Source organism: Primulina eburnea, chromosome 1 (assembly GCF_022965805.1).
Source record: "Primulina eburnea isolate SZY01 chromosome 1, ASM2296580v1, whole genome shotgun sequence".
Taxonomy (NCBI): domain Eukaryota; kingdom Viridiplantae; phylum Streptophyta; class Magnoliopsida; order Lamiales; family Gesneriaceae; genus Primulina; species Primulina eburnea.
The window spans coordinates 14,229,381-14,244,579 of NC_133101.1; the positions used below are offsets into that span (position 1 = coordinate 14,229,381).

The 15,199-nt window shown below is 35.1% G+C and overlaps 2 protein-coding genes across 2 annotated transcripts; one reads left to right on the forward strand and one right to left on the reverse strand.

Moving 5' to 3' along the window:
* Positions 1–5,611: 5,611 nt before the first annotated feature.
* LOC140804720 (uncharacterized) lies at positions 5,612–8,183 on the reverse strand. Its single transcript, XM_073160818.1, has 9 exons — positions 8,124–8,183; positions 8,003–8,056; positions 7,568–7,633; positions 6,998–7,044; positions 6,682–6,790; positions 6,494–6,618; positions 6,088–6,411; positions 5,783–5,956; positions 5,612–5,678 (listed from the first exon to the last, which is right to left on the reverse strand). Exons 1-9 carry the CDS (start codon positions 8,181–8,183, stop codon positions 5,612–5,614), a joined length of 1,026 nt encoding a protein of 341 aa, XP_073016919.1.
* A 3,438-nt stretch (positions 8,184–11,621) lies between these two features.
* On the forward strand, positions 11,622–13,838 carry LOC140811497 (UDP-galactose transporter 1-like). The gene is made up of 3 exons (XM_073169409.1): positions 11,622–11,828; positions 12,923–13,154; positions 13,339–13,838. The coding sequence occupies exons 1-3, from the start codon at positions 11,785–11,787 to the stop codon at positions 13,564–13,566; spliced, it is 504 nt and encodes a 167-aa protein (XP_073025510.1). The 5' UTR covers positions 11,622–11,784; the 3' UTR covers positions 13,567–13,838.
* Positions 13,839–15,199: the final 1,361 nt, after the last annotated feature.

Below are 15,199 nucleotides of genomic sequence, written 5' to 3' on the forward strand. Positions count from 1 at the left end.
AAACTATCGCCGATCTAGATCGGCGACGGTTGTTGCATAACCGTTGCTAATATGGCGGCGGTTTTGTAAAAACCGTCGCCGATCATCGACGACTGTTTTATTAAAACCGTCGCTATTATAGCGATGGTTTTCCTTAAACCGTCGCTAACCGCTTGTCAAATTAAGAGAGGGTTTCCTAAAACCGTCGCTACAAAATAACGACGGGTAGAACACAAGACCGTCGCATAATACGACGGGTTTATCAAACAGTCACAATATTAGCGACAGTTTATGAAAAACCGTCGCTATTCTAGAGACGGTTTTAATTTAACCTTCGTTTAATTTGATAAGAGACGGTTTTAATAAAACCGTCGGCTTTAATAAAACCGTAGCTATTATAGCGACGGTTTTAAATAAAACCGTCGCTATGCTTTCCGTTTTTTTGTAGTGACAACCCATATCAAATATATAATATTAATTAGGAAATTGTAATTGTGATCCTATTTATTTGTCTATTTTTTATGTTAGTCTTCTAAATTGTCAAATTTCCATCTTAGCATGTTATCTTAGTTTCTTTCTTCTTATTTTCTTTTTGCAATTTTAGTTTTTTCCTCACACGGTGTTAATGAAGTGTTGACGCAACGTTACATGACGATGACGTGTACATTGTCACATTAAAACTTAGAGACACAGCCAAAATATTTTTTGATCTTGAGCTGACTGATCCGATAAAAAAAATATTATCGTGGGTTCCAAAGAAAATTTCTTTGATACCTAGCAGGATGTTGGTCATCATGGTTTAAGATCTCGGAATTAGTTGGAGAATACTACTCACTAATCGATGTACTAGTTTTTGATTTAGAAAATGAAAACATAGCTTTCTTCTTTCTTCCTTGAACTTTCATTATAAAACCACCATGTCACGCCCCGAGACCGAGGCGTATGGTATATGATTTCTTCTCGGTTTGGAATTTGACATTCTCACCCCAACAATTTACCATTGCATGAGTCTTGGCTAAACAATCCATTCTCAGAATGATGTCAAAATCCACCATTGAGAGTTGAATCGAGTCGGCATTGAACGTATGCATATTGTTCTGATTTTATAGTCTCGATGTAACTCGAAGGTTTCGATAGCCTTACTAGTAGGTGTTGCTATCCTAAAAGGTTTAACAAGCATTTTAGGTTTAACCCCTAATTTCTTAGTGAACCTCTTAGATATAAAAGAATGTGTCACCACAATCAAACAACACATAAGCAGGTAAATTTTTTATTAGAATAGTAACTTCTAAAAAAAACTAGTGAAGGTCCGTCTAAGTTGCTAAATCTCGAGTTCGAGGTTACTCATGGTCTTAGATTGGGTCGCCATTTCTTGCTCAAACTTTGTCAAAATTATGTTCGAATATGGTTGCAACATGCTCGAGATTTTAGAGAATTTATGCTTAAATCGGTGTGATCTTCTTTGTGCAAAATGGGAGGGTTACTTAGATGTGAGGAATAAAAGTTTTTAGTCACGATTCTATCCCTTAAATTCATCATTGAAGAGCATAAATAGACCAAAAAGTAAGCTTGTTACCAAAAATAGAGGATGTCAAATCTGATGAGACTCTGATTACGCCTATAAATTAGATTTTAGGTCGTTGATTGATGGTTAATATCCTACCTCGAAAATAATTGTCAAGGATATGAATGCACTGGTCCTTTGGCAAAATTTGACATCTTATCACGTTTTGTACATTAGGATCTCAGTCAGATTATGATCATGCTGGCTCTAATATAATTTAAATGTCATGTCCTGAGACCTAGGTGTACATACACATTCGTTTTTTAACAATCACATAATTTTAAAATAACATGCTCGTAATACAATTTATTACCAAACCAGTTTATAAAATAATCCGTCATTGTCTTTACAACATGAAAGAAATCAAATAGTGCAGAAGAGTAAAACTTAAAACGTAAATTGACAATTGAAATATGAAAATAATCTTTCTTGGAAAGTGGCTTCTTCACCAGCTCCAGACGTCTCATGATTTGTCCATCAACTTGTTTGTTGGTATTGTATAGGGAGAGAGGTAAGGGTGACTTAATTGGGAAACACTCAGCAAGTGGGGATTGTTCGGATATATATAAAAAATACATATATTTTTTCTAAACGTAACATTTCTTAACGGAAGACATAACGTATCATAATCATATCCTGAACATGAATCATTGAAATTTCATCTAATTTCCACGATTTTACTAATATATGTCCCCTATATGTTAATACTCAAGTGACGAGGCCATACAATGATTATAATCTCATCATATAGAGGTCATATAACAGTTATAATCCTACCATATAGCGGTCATATCTTATAATAGCTTTCCAAATTTTTATTGAATTATATCAATGTTTGGAACATATAAAGCTTAGACAAGACATAAACGAATAAATCATGCTCAAACGAAATTGTTCAAAAATGGAACATAGAATATCATACGTGTATAGAATATCATACGTGTATATACTTTTTTAATACATAAGCCCGATTACTTTGGTCTTTCTTGATTCCAAACGTGAATATGAGTTGCTAGATTGTAGTTCAAATATAGTATTTGGTTGCTACTAGAAATTATACTCGAAAATGGATAGAATAATGTCACGAAATCTGCTGCTGAAAGCCTCGAATTTGGCAGTTTTTCTTCTTGAATTTTTGTGAGGTTTTCGGTGTTCTTTTATCTTGGTTTGATCTCTTACTTATAGTTTGGATCTTACTTATAGTTGGGAAGAGAGAAGTTAAGCGGATGCCTTAGTGAACGTTTTAAGGCTTTTAAGCAGCTTATTTAATGCTATAATGTAGCCATCAATTGGGTGTTACAATATGAATACGGACATGGCTTAATTTTTGAGATTTGTCATTATAGGTTGTCATCAAGTCATTGAATGGGTTCAAACTTATTGGATGTGCCCAAAATTTCGAGTTCTTGGGCTGTAGTATTTATAAATTTTTGTGGCCTTCACACAACCTATTAATGAATATATAATTCAGTCTTCGGAAAATTAATCGACAAAATATACCATCCGAGCAGATCCTATATATGGTTTCTAGCTTATACATATCATCAACCACAATGCATCTGCTCCTATGTATGTCGATACCATACTGAACCTCGCCATCTGATGACCCTCGTGGAGTCGATAAATGAGTCAAAGTCTAGCACTAGTACGTAGATCATCTATGTTGCCTCGGATCAAAATACTAATGATATAAAACCTTACCTGCAGACTAATCTACTCGATAAATAATAACCAATTGGAAAGTTGGATGGAAGGTTGTCCAGTGACTCATCATATGATCACACATCTGTTTGATTGAATATCTCTATGCACATACCAATGAAACGTGACCTATAACATCACATATATGTCTCGAAATAGAGTGACCAATGTATACCTTATTTTTTAATCAAAATTGGATAATCGTATTTTTTTCCGACGAATTAAGGTGTAAGACTTGTCATACAAAAGTACAAAACAAATGTTTTTTTTTTACTTTTACCCCATCATATATTGATATGAAGATTTCATTCTGTGGATTCATGAATGATTTCAACTTTTGTCAAATTTTTGTCTACATTTTCCTGAACTAATAATGTTGCAAATCATTAATGAATCAAGTCTTAAAATATTTTTTTAGAATAAAATCATAAAGAAACTAAATATTTGGAAAAAAAATATATTATCAGTATATAGTATACATATGATTTATGAGCTAAATTATTTATATATTATGTTAAATAAACACCATGTGTATGTCGGCTAGTTTAAGTGTAAAGATAAAGTTAAATCATTGGGATACTTTTGCACGCGTGTGGAGATTTTGTGTGCTTACACGAATGAATCAGTTGGAATATGTGAAAAAGTCGTTTAAAGATGAAAAAGTTGATTCTTTGATAGATTCGGATAAACATTAAATTATACAGTCACAAACACAAAACGTGGCAGTGGAGGTGTCACAAGGGGTTTTGTGAAAAATTTGATTCCTTTTGATAGATTCGTAAAAACATTAAAGTATATAGTCACAAATCACAACACGTGGCAGTAGAGGTGTCACAACTCACAAGGGGTTTTGTGTGACAAAGTGTGTAGTAGGTGGAGGGATGACAATGGGGTGGAGTTGGGTTTGTTATCTCCATCCTAGTCTTCGAATTACATCCCTACCCCTATACTTGTCACGATCTTCGTTTTTCGGGTTCGGGTTCGGTTCCCATTTCAAAAATATTAATGGGGCAACACGGCGTGGGTACAGGGATTCCCCGCCCCGATCCCCGTTTCGAGTTTTCCCCGTGGGTCTCCAAATCCGTGAGAAAAATTGTCATCTCTAAGTAGGTGTTGGTGTTTAAATTTATGGAAAATAACTTTTTTAATCAGCCAATATTGTTTATTTTGAATTTTAGTTTATTAACATGTTAAATTTTGGTCATTGTACACTAACTATCAGTGTTCGGTTATTTTGGTTAAATTGCTGATGCGACGCTGAATATATTAACTTTTTCGACATCATAGCAGCATTCTTTTTAATGCTAGTAAATTTTTGGTTCAACTTAACAATTTTCAATGTAAGATCAATATTTTTTGTTTCAATGTCACAATTTTCAATGCAAAATCAATACTATAAAGATAATTTTCTCAACTAAACACATAAACTAAGCTTTACAATAATGACATTCTATTACAATTAACTATAAAAAATTGATTTTTTAGCATTTTTATTTGCAAAGTGATCAACCAATATTTCATAAATATATTTTTATTAGAACTCATTGATGTTGCGGAATATCACGAACCGGAACCTTCTTGTGCATTCCAAAAACTTCTAAATAGGTGCTCTGTAGAGGTTCAAGCACTTCTAAAACATTCTCCATATTTCATCAATTAAGAGTTTTCTGTGAAATCTTTTGTGCATACAATAATCATTTAGAATATTATAGAATGGAATTAACTAGAATAGTGTAGATCTTAGAACCTCCTAGAGAGTTGATATGTATCGCTTTCATTGTAGAAAGCTACTAGTATAAATAGGATTAATATAAATAGGGTGAAGCTCTTATTGTAAACTACCAAGTTTTCAAGCAATATAGCATTTTCTTTCAAAGTTTTCTAGAAGCATTTTTACTTAAGTCACTTGCACACAAGCACCAAAGGACTTTATCTATGCAGCTTACATGGATAAACAGATAGAGTAAATATCATAATTGTACAAAACCGTAAAATATTATTAAAATAAAGATCGTTTTACATTAGAGCCAATAAAAACCCAAGCCACAAGTTGGCTCGCTGGACACCTACTCTAACAAATACAAAATACTAGGAAATTAAAATATCCAACCATATTTTTCCTACCAATTAATAGAATAAACATCCTTCCATGGTAGTTATTATGTATAGGACATATCAGTGGATTTTCATAGAAGCACCGCAGAAGGAAAAATTGGAAACACAGACCTGCTGACGGAGATAGAGGCCTGTCATAAATCATAGATTGTAAGGGGCTGCTGACTGAGGATTTCAGTCGAGAGGGCGGACTTTTCATTGACAATTTTTAAAGAGGAATTTCGTTATACTGGAGATGGGGAGAGTAAATATTCAGGCTGTAATCTTTGTAGAAGTATCCGACATAAGGGATAACATGGTGAGAAAGATTTCTTGAAGGCTGAAGATTCGAAAAAAGATTTAAAATTGGAAGGGTATAAAGGCATCGTGAAAAAAATTAGAGGTGCCAACTTTGAAGCTCGTCTTTGACAACACATGCAAAACCAGGAATATTTAGCAGGGCAAAGTTGCATAGATACAGAACACCGGTGTAGCTTATGGGTTTGATCAACTCTATTGCCATTCTTCACTCCCGAACAAATGGCGTATTCTATTGATTCAAATGGTGTTATTGCTGAACAAAAACTGCAATGTTCTTCATATTCAAAACTCTCTCTCCTGTTAATAACTCAAGAATGGAACCAGCCTTCAGCTAATAGATTGATACAGTATCTTAAGATGCTATTCTATGTATGTGTGCATGAATGAACCAAAAGAAGTTCAACAAAGATAAGAACATCATGAATTACCTCTTCTTAATTTTACCAACTTTGGCAGCAAGAAATTTTAAATCATCCTCGACAATTTTCTCATGAAGTGAGATATAGTGCTCCAGTTGTGGCAATTCATCAGGACGCCAACAGCTAACATCGCAAAAATTTGTTGGCACATCTGACAGAAGATCTAAAATGGCAGAAAAATATAAACCAACAAGTCTTCTTCGTAGTTCATTTTCACAGCACAACTGCAACTCCTTCCATACATTTGTCTGTTCTTCTATGGCACTACTGAATCTTTCCAAGTCTTGGTGTTTTCTACTCTCGCTCACCTCATAATTTTTAAGCACAACATGCCTGATGATTACATTGATGAGGTGCAAATTACGGGTTGAAAGAGTGGGCAAAATTTTAAATGTCGTAGACAAGAACGTAGTACAAATGCCAAAATTGGATCCAAAATAAGATGTCAACCATTTCTCCAGAATATGCTCTACATAGTTTGGTATCGACTGTTTGAAAGACACGAGGGCTGCCACAATATCCCAAATGTTCAGAAGCCCACTGAAACTCCCACACAGACTCAGAGACCATAATATGTTTTTTTTCCCACCAAATTAATTCTACCTCAGGGAAACCAGGAAATGATCCGAAATCAATATCAAAACATATATTGGAGGAAGTGTCCAATTGCTGCCCTCCAATCCAAAGGAACTCGATAGCAGCTTTCTGAGTTCTGTAAAATTACAATAACATTTATTGGTCAATCAAACATAGGTAACTGTTTGAACGGTTAGTTCTTATTGCTTCCATTCAGCTTTTGACTAAATCATCAAAATTTTGTTTTAAAGAAATGTGGGTGCTTGTTTGTTGCAAGCATCTGTCCACATGGCAGTTGTTATTTCATAATTTGTTACCAGAAAATATAATTTTAAAAGTTCACCTTTCCTGGTACATGGAATTTAATAAATCAGAATCAAATCTTCGAGCCTGCAAATAACAGACACCAAACTTCTTAGAACTAGATTTAAGTACAGGGGTATCAATGACATCTATTCAGCATAAGGTAAAAGGTGACCAAGTGCAAGAAAAGGATCAAGAGATTCCATTGCTTAGAGTCATTTCAGTCAACTAAGCTCCTTTTCCTAGGTATTATTATATGACTACTGTTCCGGAGAGATGAAATTTCGATCTTTCTATTTTCCTCTTTATTTTTATTTTCAGTAAATTTTCTTTATTTTTGTAAAGGGCAAGAAGCAAGATATTGACCAATCTCATCTGAAACATAATATGAGAGAAGTAAAAAATCAATTTTTTGGATGGTATGTTATCTAAGAGTTTTCTCAAAATGCTATGAATAGAATTCAGTTTTTTCTTCAAATCTTGAATCGCTACATCGAGTGAGTTTATTATTTTGACTTAAAATTTGATAAGAGAGAAAAACTAGTACAATATTCAGGATAAGTTCATGGACATTCCAACTATAAGAGAATGGACGGATGGAATATGATACCACAGCAATTGCCAAGCTCCCATGAGATACTGCCAGACCAAAGCAAGAATCATATACATATGGAACCTGCAGAGAAAATCTAGAGTCTATTGGAAACAAATATGCAAATTTAAAACAGAAGTAAACATGAAAAATTAATGCATACATCCGAGGAGCTATTAAAACCAGGAGTATTTGAAGGAATGTGTATTTCCCTTAGTGCTTTCCCAACTAAATTCCACGCTTTCATAGAGTTGTCCTGTAATACATGAACTGATCAAATAATCTGGAGGGCTACCAATCTTTTCAACCTCAAGGCTTTCTGCTTGAGGCATTACTTGATAACAAAAGCAATTAACATGGATTTTTTAATTTTTAATATCTGTTGAACTAACACTCCCTTAATACTAAAATTCATATTTATATCAATAAAACACTTCCTTCAATATTTATTACCTGGTTGCATCTGTACAAGCAGAGTCTATCAAAAGCCCAAGCTAAACCAGTGACCTGATTGTTATTTTACAAGATAAATCATATGCCATTCCATATGCCAAAAAAGGTGTTGAGAACTTACAATGTGGTCATGCGCACTATAACAGCCAATTATTTCAAATTCATGGCTGGTCATATTCATGGTCCACACTTCAAATGATCCGGATCCTTTACCAATAGCCAGGAACAAACTTAGTGGTGTTTGCAGGGGGGCAGTAAATGAAAGTATGGAGACAGGTGCTGAATCAACAGTAATAACCTAATTACACGAGCAATCACAAGTTCCAAAATAAGATATAATCAAAGTAGCTGGTCTAAATTTTGAAAGGATAAGTAGCAGACTTTTAGCAGGATATGCTGACCTCCCTCAGCAAAGAAAATGAAGCATGAACAGTTTCAGATGACTTCAGCAGTTCCTTAATATTCACCTGCCAAATCTTCACTCTATAAACAAAAAGAAGAGGAAAGTCACAAAATTAAATGTTATAATCAAATAAAAGGTAAACCTTATATGTATGTGTGTGTATAATTCAGTAGTTCTAACCCATGTCCAGCAAATGTGCTAGACTTTTGGCTTCGAAAACAGAAAAAGGTTAATTAGTTACTCACCTCCCATTAGAACTTCCCGTCGCTAAAAGAAGTTGAGGTTTTGAAATTTCAGAGCCATATAAAGCCCAGCAAATAGATGTGATGCATGTATCATGTGCCTTGAGAAAGCCACCATTTGATGCTTTACATGGGAGTTCAGGGGTAATAATGGAATAACTCTCTGGTGCATCAATTCTCTAGAATGAAATTAGACCACATTTCAATCCAGTACCAAGAATAGAGCAGCAGCCCGAGGAGTTATGAGGAATAGAAACCCAATCTTCAGATGTCCTCAGAATCGGTGACCAAGCCACAATAAGGGGTGTCAGCATTGCATTGCGAGAAGCATATTGTTGTGCCGTTATTAGTTGAACATTGCATTCTTTGATCTTCAGAGGTGTCCCTTCAGAAACAGATATGGGAATAATTTCCCATGTATTGTTTTCTTTTACATTGTCAAGTTTTTTTGCAGCAACCTAATAAAAATAGCAACACATTCAATGTAATGGCATATATCAAATGCACAACTTTTCAAATTGAAAGCAGATCATGTACCTGCATTGAAGCTGATTTAGTAAGTATGGAGGTTCATGTCATGGAATAAAATGATAAAACTAAATCAGATAGTGAATGTAGTGTGCAGTACATTAGTTTCATTCTGTCTCCTTCGTTTTCTTTCCTTTCTTAAACTAGATACAGGTGGCTCATTAGGGCATTCAGATTCTGCATTATCTCGACTCCCTATGATCTGTATAAAGAAAAAACCCCAAGAATAGTTGGAATTCATATCATTAATTGTTATGTCATCAAGAATATTTCATCTAGAAAAGTATATGGGGATATGCAAGAAACGTTAATCAGCAAAAAGTTGAAAGATAGAACCAACTCACATCTAAACTTTCTGAAGATATAATTTGAGACTCTCCGAAATTGATCTTGGAAAGATAATTATACATCATCTCTGATATGTCCATAACCTAGAAAATTTCAGATTATAACTTTAGCAAATGTGTGAAAAACAAACATTAAATTTAGGAATCACAGATAACATACTAGATTCCAAATTCATGACATTTATTATGCATAAGCAACAAAATCGTAAATACAACAAACTTGAAGGGCTATGAAATTCTTTTTGAAAGAAATGTTGATTAGGTATTGCCTCTCCAAACATAAACAAAGCCTCCAGTACTAACACAACAAATTTACACATTAGCACAAATATGAATCTACTCATGGGCTCATAGCCAACACAGAACCAACAGTAAGAACATAATTAAGAGCATCTATAGACACAAGAATTGAAACAATTCCATTGCTAAAATTTTCACCATTTTTTTGGTTCAGGAAGATTATTAAAGTGAAGAGACAGCAAGCTCGAACCATAATTTTGGTCCTGCCACCACTACTTCCTGAAAGCTTCATTTATAAAATACTTAATACCTCAATCCATTCAGCCGAAAAATCACAGAAGAGAAAGCGGTAAAGTTTGACGCGTCCCCCAGTGGTGCAAACAGCAAGCAAACAACTGCACGATTCATAGCAAAATGTAGAATTAATTCAGGGAGGCAACTTGCGTTGCATACTCAAACAAAAACTTCGATCAGGGGTAATGGTATCAGTACCCAGCATTGCTAGCAAGACCTGCAGGAGACCAGGAAATTGACCTAACACATGGCCGTGTATCCCGCGACACATGCATTGGCAACAAGCACCCAGAGAGAAAATCTATCCCTGTGACAAAATGAAAACAAAATCAAATGCAGTGACCTGAGAAAATAAAAAGTACTTGAAACCTCAACTCAAAATTAATTTTCATTTGCACTGTAAAACCACAAACCCAGAAATCCAAATGGCATCCAAATTGTGTACAGTACATACATACAATGAGCTCATTCAAAACTATGAAATTCATTTTTTAATATTATTCTACATACCTCCAGCATTTATGACACCAATGGAAAAAGGCTTGCTTGGGAGAACAGAAATTACACCTCGACATCCAGCTCCAGAAGTTTTAGCAGGATTCTAACCAAGTGAACAACAAGCATATACCAGTGATTCGAAGGCTAAATCAAACAGTATAAAATTAAATCCTAATTTGAAAAAACAAATAAAAAGTAAGGTAATATGAATTATATAGACCAACTACTATAAGATTCTCTATCAAATTCAAATCAGACCCTGTATTGAACTCCAACATAAAACAGCTTCCAGACAAGTTATGAAGATCAGGTAGATTAAAATGTAAGCATAAATTTGGCGTTTAAAATTCAATAACAATGCAAAAATCTTCGGCTAAAAAATAAGCATGCTATTCAGAAATATTATTACATTATATGCAATCAATTGATTATTCATCTATACTTCTATGCAGTTTCATGATCTATTTATTTTAGATTAATTTTCCACTGCGACAATTTTAAATAGTATAAATGACGGTGTGATTGTATTTTGGTTATTAAAATGCTACTGAATTTTTGCTGTTATGATGATCTTGAATGTGAATGTGATGATTATTATTGCTTACCAGATCTTCCATTTTTTTTTGCCTTGACAGAAACTGGATTTAAAGTTTCCATTATCAATGTCATGTATTCACTTTATATCTTCGGCTATAGGTGCATACCTGGTAATTAAAGTGCTAAAACTGAAGCCACTCATTCTGGTTGACCCCGAAGATCGCTGGAGGAGGATTTTTCCCATGTCGTTTATATTCTGTATCAACATAGTTCTGGGAAACGTTAGCCTGCGTTATATTCCGGTTTCTTTCATGCAAACCATCAAGTCTTTCACCCCTTGCAACAACTGGTGAGTTTTTATTCCTGCCAATTTTAGGCAATATGAAATAATGATGATTTGATGCATAGTAACCTCAAATTTATCGTTGTATTTAATCATTTTGATATAATTGCCTCTATTTTGTAAATTAAGTCAACTTTCTCGTTGTTATGTCAATAAAGACTTGTACTCACAATGCCTTTAAAACAGTTATCTTGCAGTGGCTTTTCTGGAAAAAATATTTTGACTGGAGAATTTGGGCTTCTTTGATTCCAATTGTTGGAGGTATTTTAGTCACTTCTATGACCGAGCTGAGTTTCAATGTGTTGGGATTTTTTGCTGCTTTATTTGGCTGTCTTGCTACCTCTACATAAATGATTCTTGCAGAGTCTTTGTTGCATGGATACAAATTTGATGGGTATTTACTTTTTCGTAATCATGTTCTTCCTCTTCCAGATTGCTTTCTTATAACCTACCATCGTTCTTTTACATGTATCTCCTTCCTAGCTTAAAGTAGTTGAGGAACTATTTGTTATCTATCAACCTTCCTAAAACCAGTAGTAGTACAACAAGAGAACTTCAATGACACGTACAGTGAGAGTAGAAAGAAATCTATCTTTAAATTGTTTTCTATTTTGCATGGTGCTGAACTGAGTCGAAATTATATGTTTTGATTTACTTAATCGTGTCAAAAGATGAAAACCAACAAATATATTTGGTTTTACCAAAACATTGAAGTCACGTGTGCAGTAAATTTCCATTCAACACTCATGCACCTCATTTAATATAAGTGATTCGTTGGTTTATAGAGTGCATTCAGTTCCACTTTTGCATGATTATTCAAAATTTTTGAAGATTTTGCACCCCCTTTTTTATTAATTACTTGGAAATCGAACTTACTAGTAAATGGAATAACTGTAGTAGGCTACCATTTTCATCTGTGGATTTTTAATTAACCCAACTCATTCATTGACCTTTTGTGATCAAATATCTCCTTTTTCTCCATGAAACAGTTGGTGTTTTTACACATCTTCGTGGTTACCTTGTAGAAGAAATCAATATCTCATGATCACTCTTTTTTTTATATCATTCTGTTACTCATTGAACCACATATGACATATCCATCTGTTCCCCGCTTTTAACCAAGGACTTTTATTGAGTGTTGTTATAATTGAAAGTTTGATATATCGGGTTCATTCTGGACTGCTGTTATTTCTGGAAGCTTGTCAGAGAGCATTCTTGAGGATCAATTGTTTGGCTCCAATGTTCATGTTTTGATCAAATTTTTTATGCTTTCAGCTTGTTATTCAAGAATAAAATGAAGCAAGAACATTGCTTATAACAAAATTGACACACAAAAATTCAAAAAATTATTCATTTGAGGTTGTGGAGCAACCATTATATCTCCCCTTGCCTTCCTGTTGCATCCGTCCTTAGTGTTCACAGAATCACCTTAATTTTTTTTTCCACTATAATAGCTTGTGTTTTGAGAAAGTTTTTGGCTGGCTTCAGCATAAACACGGTATACTACATGGCACCTTTTGCGACCATGATCTTGGGCATACCAGCTATGCTGCTCGAAGGATCGGGAGTTGTGGAATGGATTCGTACATGTCCCTCGCTTTTCTCATCCCTCGTCATCATTTTGGGGTCTGGAGTGTTAGCTTTTTGCCTCAACTTCTCGATATTTTATGTAATACACTCCACGACCGCTGTGACCTTCAATGTTGCCGGAAATCTTAAGGTACGAGCCTCTCATTCTTGAGATTTACTGGATATATTTTTATATGTATATTTCCCGTGTTTTTCCAACGCTGACAAGTTTAAATTCTTTGAAGTATGACAAGCTGGACTACAAATTTCTATGTAGTGCTATCATCCTATATTGGTATTTGAATTGAAATCTCGTTTCTTTGTTTCATCTCAAGGTGGCGGGGGCTGTTACATGTTCATGGCTGATCTTCCGAAACCCAATTTCGGCGATGAATGCAGTTGGATGTGCTGTAACACTCATTGGATGTACCTTCTACGGGTACATTAGGCACATACTTTCACAAACACCCGGAACCCCTCGTACACCTAGGATGCCTCGGACTCCAAGAGGTATGACAGAGTTGATTCCATTAGTTAATGAGGAGTTGGATGATAAAGTTTGAGTCGAGCTTCTTGAGTTATGCTGGACAGGAAGTGGAGGGTATACTTTGTGTAGAAAGAAAAAGGAAAAAAAATCAATACAGTTGAATCGAATCTGGCTAGATTCACCTTTTTCTCAGCTTAATCTTCTTATAGCCTCTATTTAACATTAGATTAATGCGAGATTTCGGTATATCTGATAAAACTTCTCAGAATATTCAGTTAATCTCACATGTTCCACCATAAACCACCAATCACATAACTTCTTAGCACATTAGTCAAATCTTTGCACTATTCATCAACAGGGCATTTATTTAAATACAAGTAGCAAATATCTCTAGTAATTTTAATTAATTTATTTCTTTTTTAAAACACGTGTAGACAAACAAGGTGCCGCATGTCGCCTATAGAAATCAATACTTGATGATCCGGTGCTTTTCAATATATAACTGGTTGGTAGTATATATATTGCATAACAAGTTACAAATTAATGTTACGCCGAGTCTTGATACAAACCAATGCAAATATTGTACAGAATTATCTCTATGTTACAAAGATATTATGGTGCTGATAAGGTAGCCGCCGACTCCCCCGCTCTGCTTCCTCACTCCAATGGTCAAGCATTCCAAAGTATTGATGCATTGCTCCACAAATTCCTCCGTACAGGCCGTCCAATTTGGAAGTACACAAAAGTAACAAGTTAGCGGAGGAGATTGTAAGATTAACTTTATTTAAGTCGTCATATTTGACTGGGTAAATAACGTTCTTGATTTGGTTGACAAATAAACTATTTTTTTTATATATATATATCGATTCGCTTAAAAAATTAAAACTATTATATTGAATTTAAAAAACACTGTTTGAATGGCTTCCTTCACCGCGTTTCTCAAAAAAATTTCACTGGCCGGCTTTTTAGGAGTGGTGGAAAGAGTGTCGCTCCTTGCGGCCACTTGGGCCACAATACTTGTTTCCCAGAAGGTTCTTCAACCATCTCCGCCGCCGGCATCTCCGCCGCCGCCACCTCCACCTCGACCGCCCAGGTAACCGCTGGAACTTTCTTGAATTATTTCCCGTTATCCATGCCGTAGGATTAGATATTGCCAGTGGCAATGCCCTGCCAACGGTAGATTGTGTGGTGCTGTGGTTGTGCCTCACTCATTAAGGTTCGGAAATTATTTCCAAAGCTTCCCCGGAACGGAATCTCCTTCACATCCAAGATACTGCCAGTATTTTCTTGATTTCAATAAAACAAAAAATTTACACCGCTAAAACTGGAAGCTTCAGGGCCCAAAAGTTCAGACAGTAAGAATCGACCCTCCATGTCGTACCCAGCTCGGTGCGGCGGAGCTTGTGGCCGCTCTGGATGTCACGCGCGGATGAAATCTTCACCGTCGGGTTGTCTCTCCCCGATCTATAATTTTTGTACACAAAGTTTTTCTAAATTCCAAGCCGATTAACGCCAGATTTTAATTTTCTGAAATGGGAAACTGGGCAGTTTCTTGCTAAAAAAAAAACTGTAAGTACGGTGACTTTCCGGGATATCGGCGGGCATATATGTCAAGAAAATATTTTGAACAAATTTTCTTCAGTTGTCAAACCTTCCAAAAAAGAGCGAGCCCATTAAACATTGAAGGTCACTGTACACTCTCAGGTCCC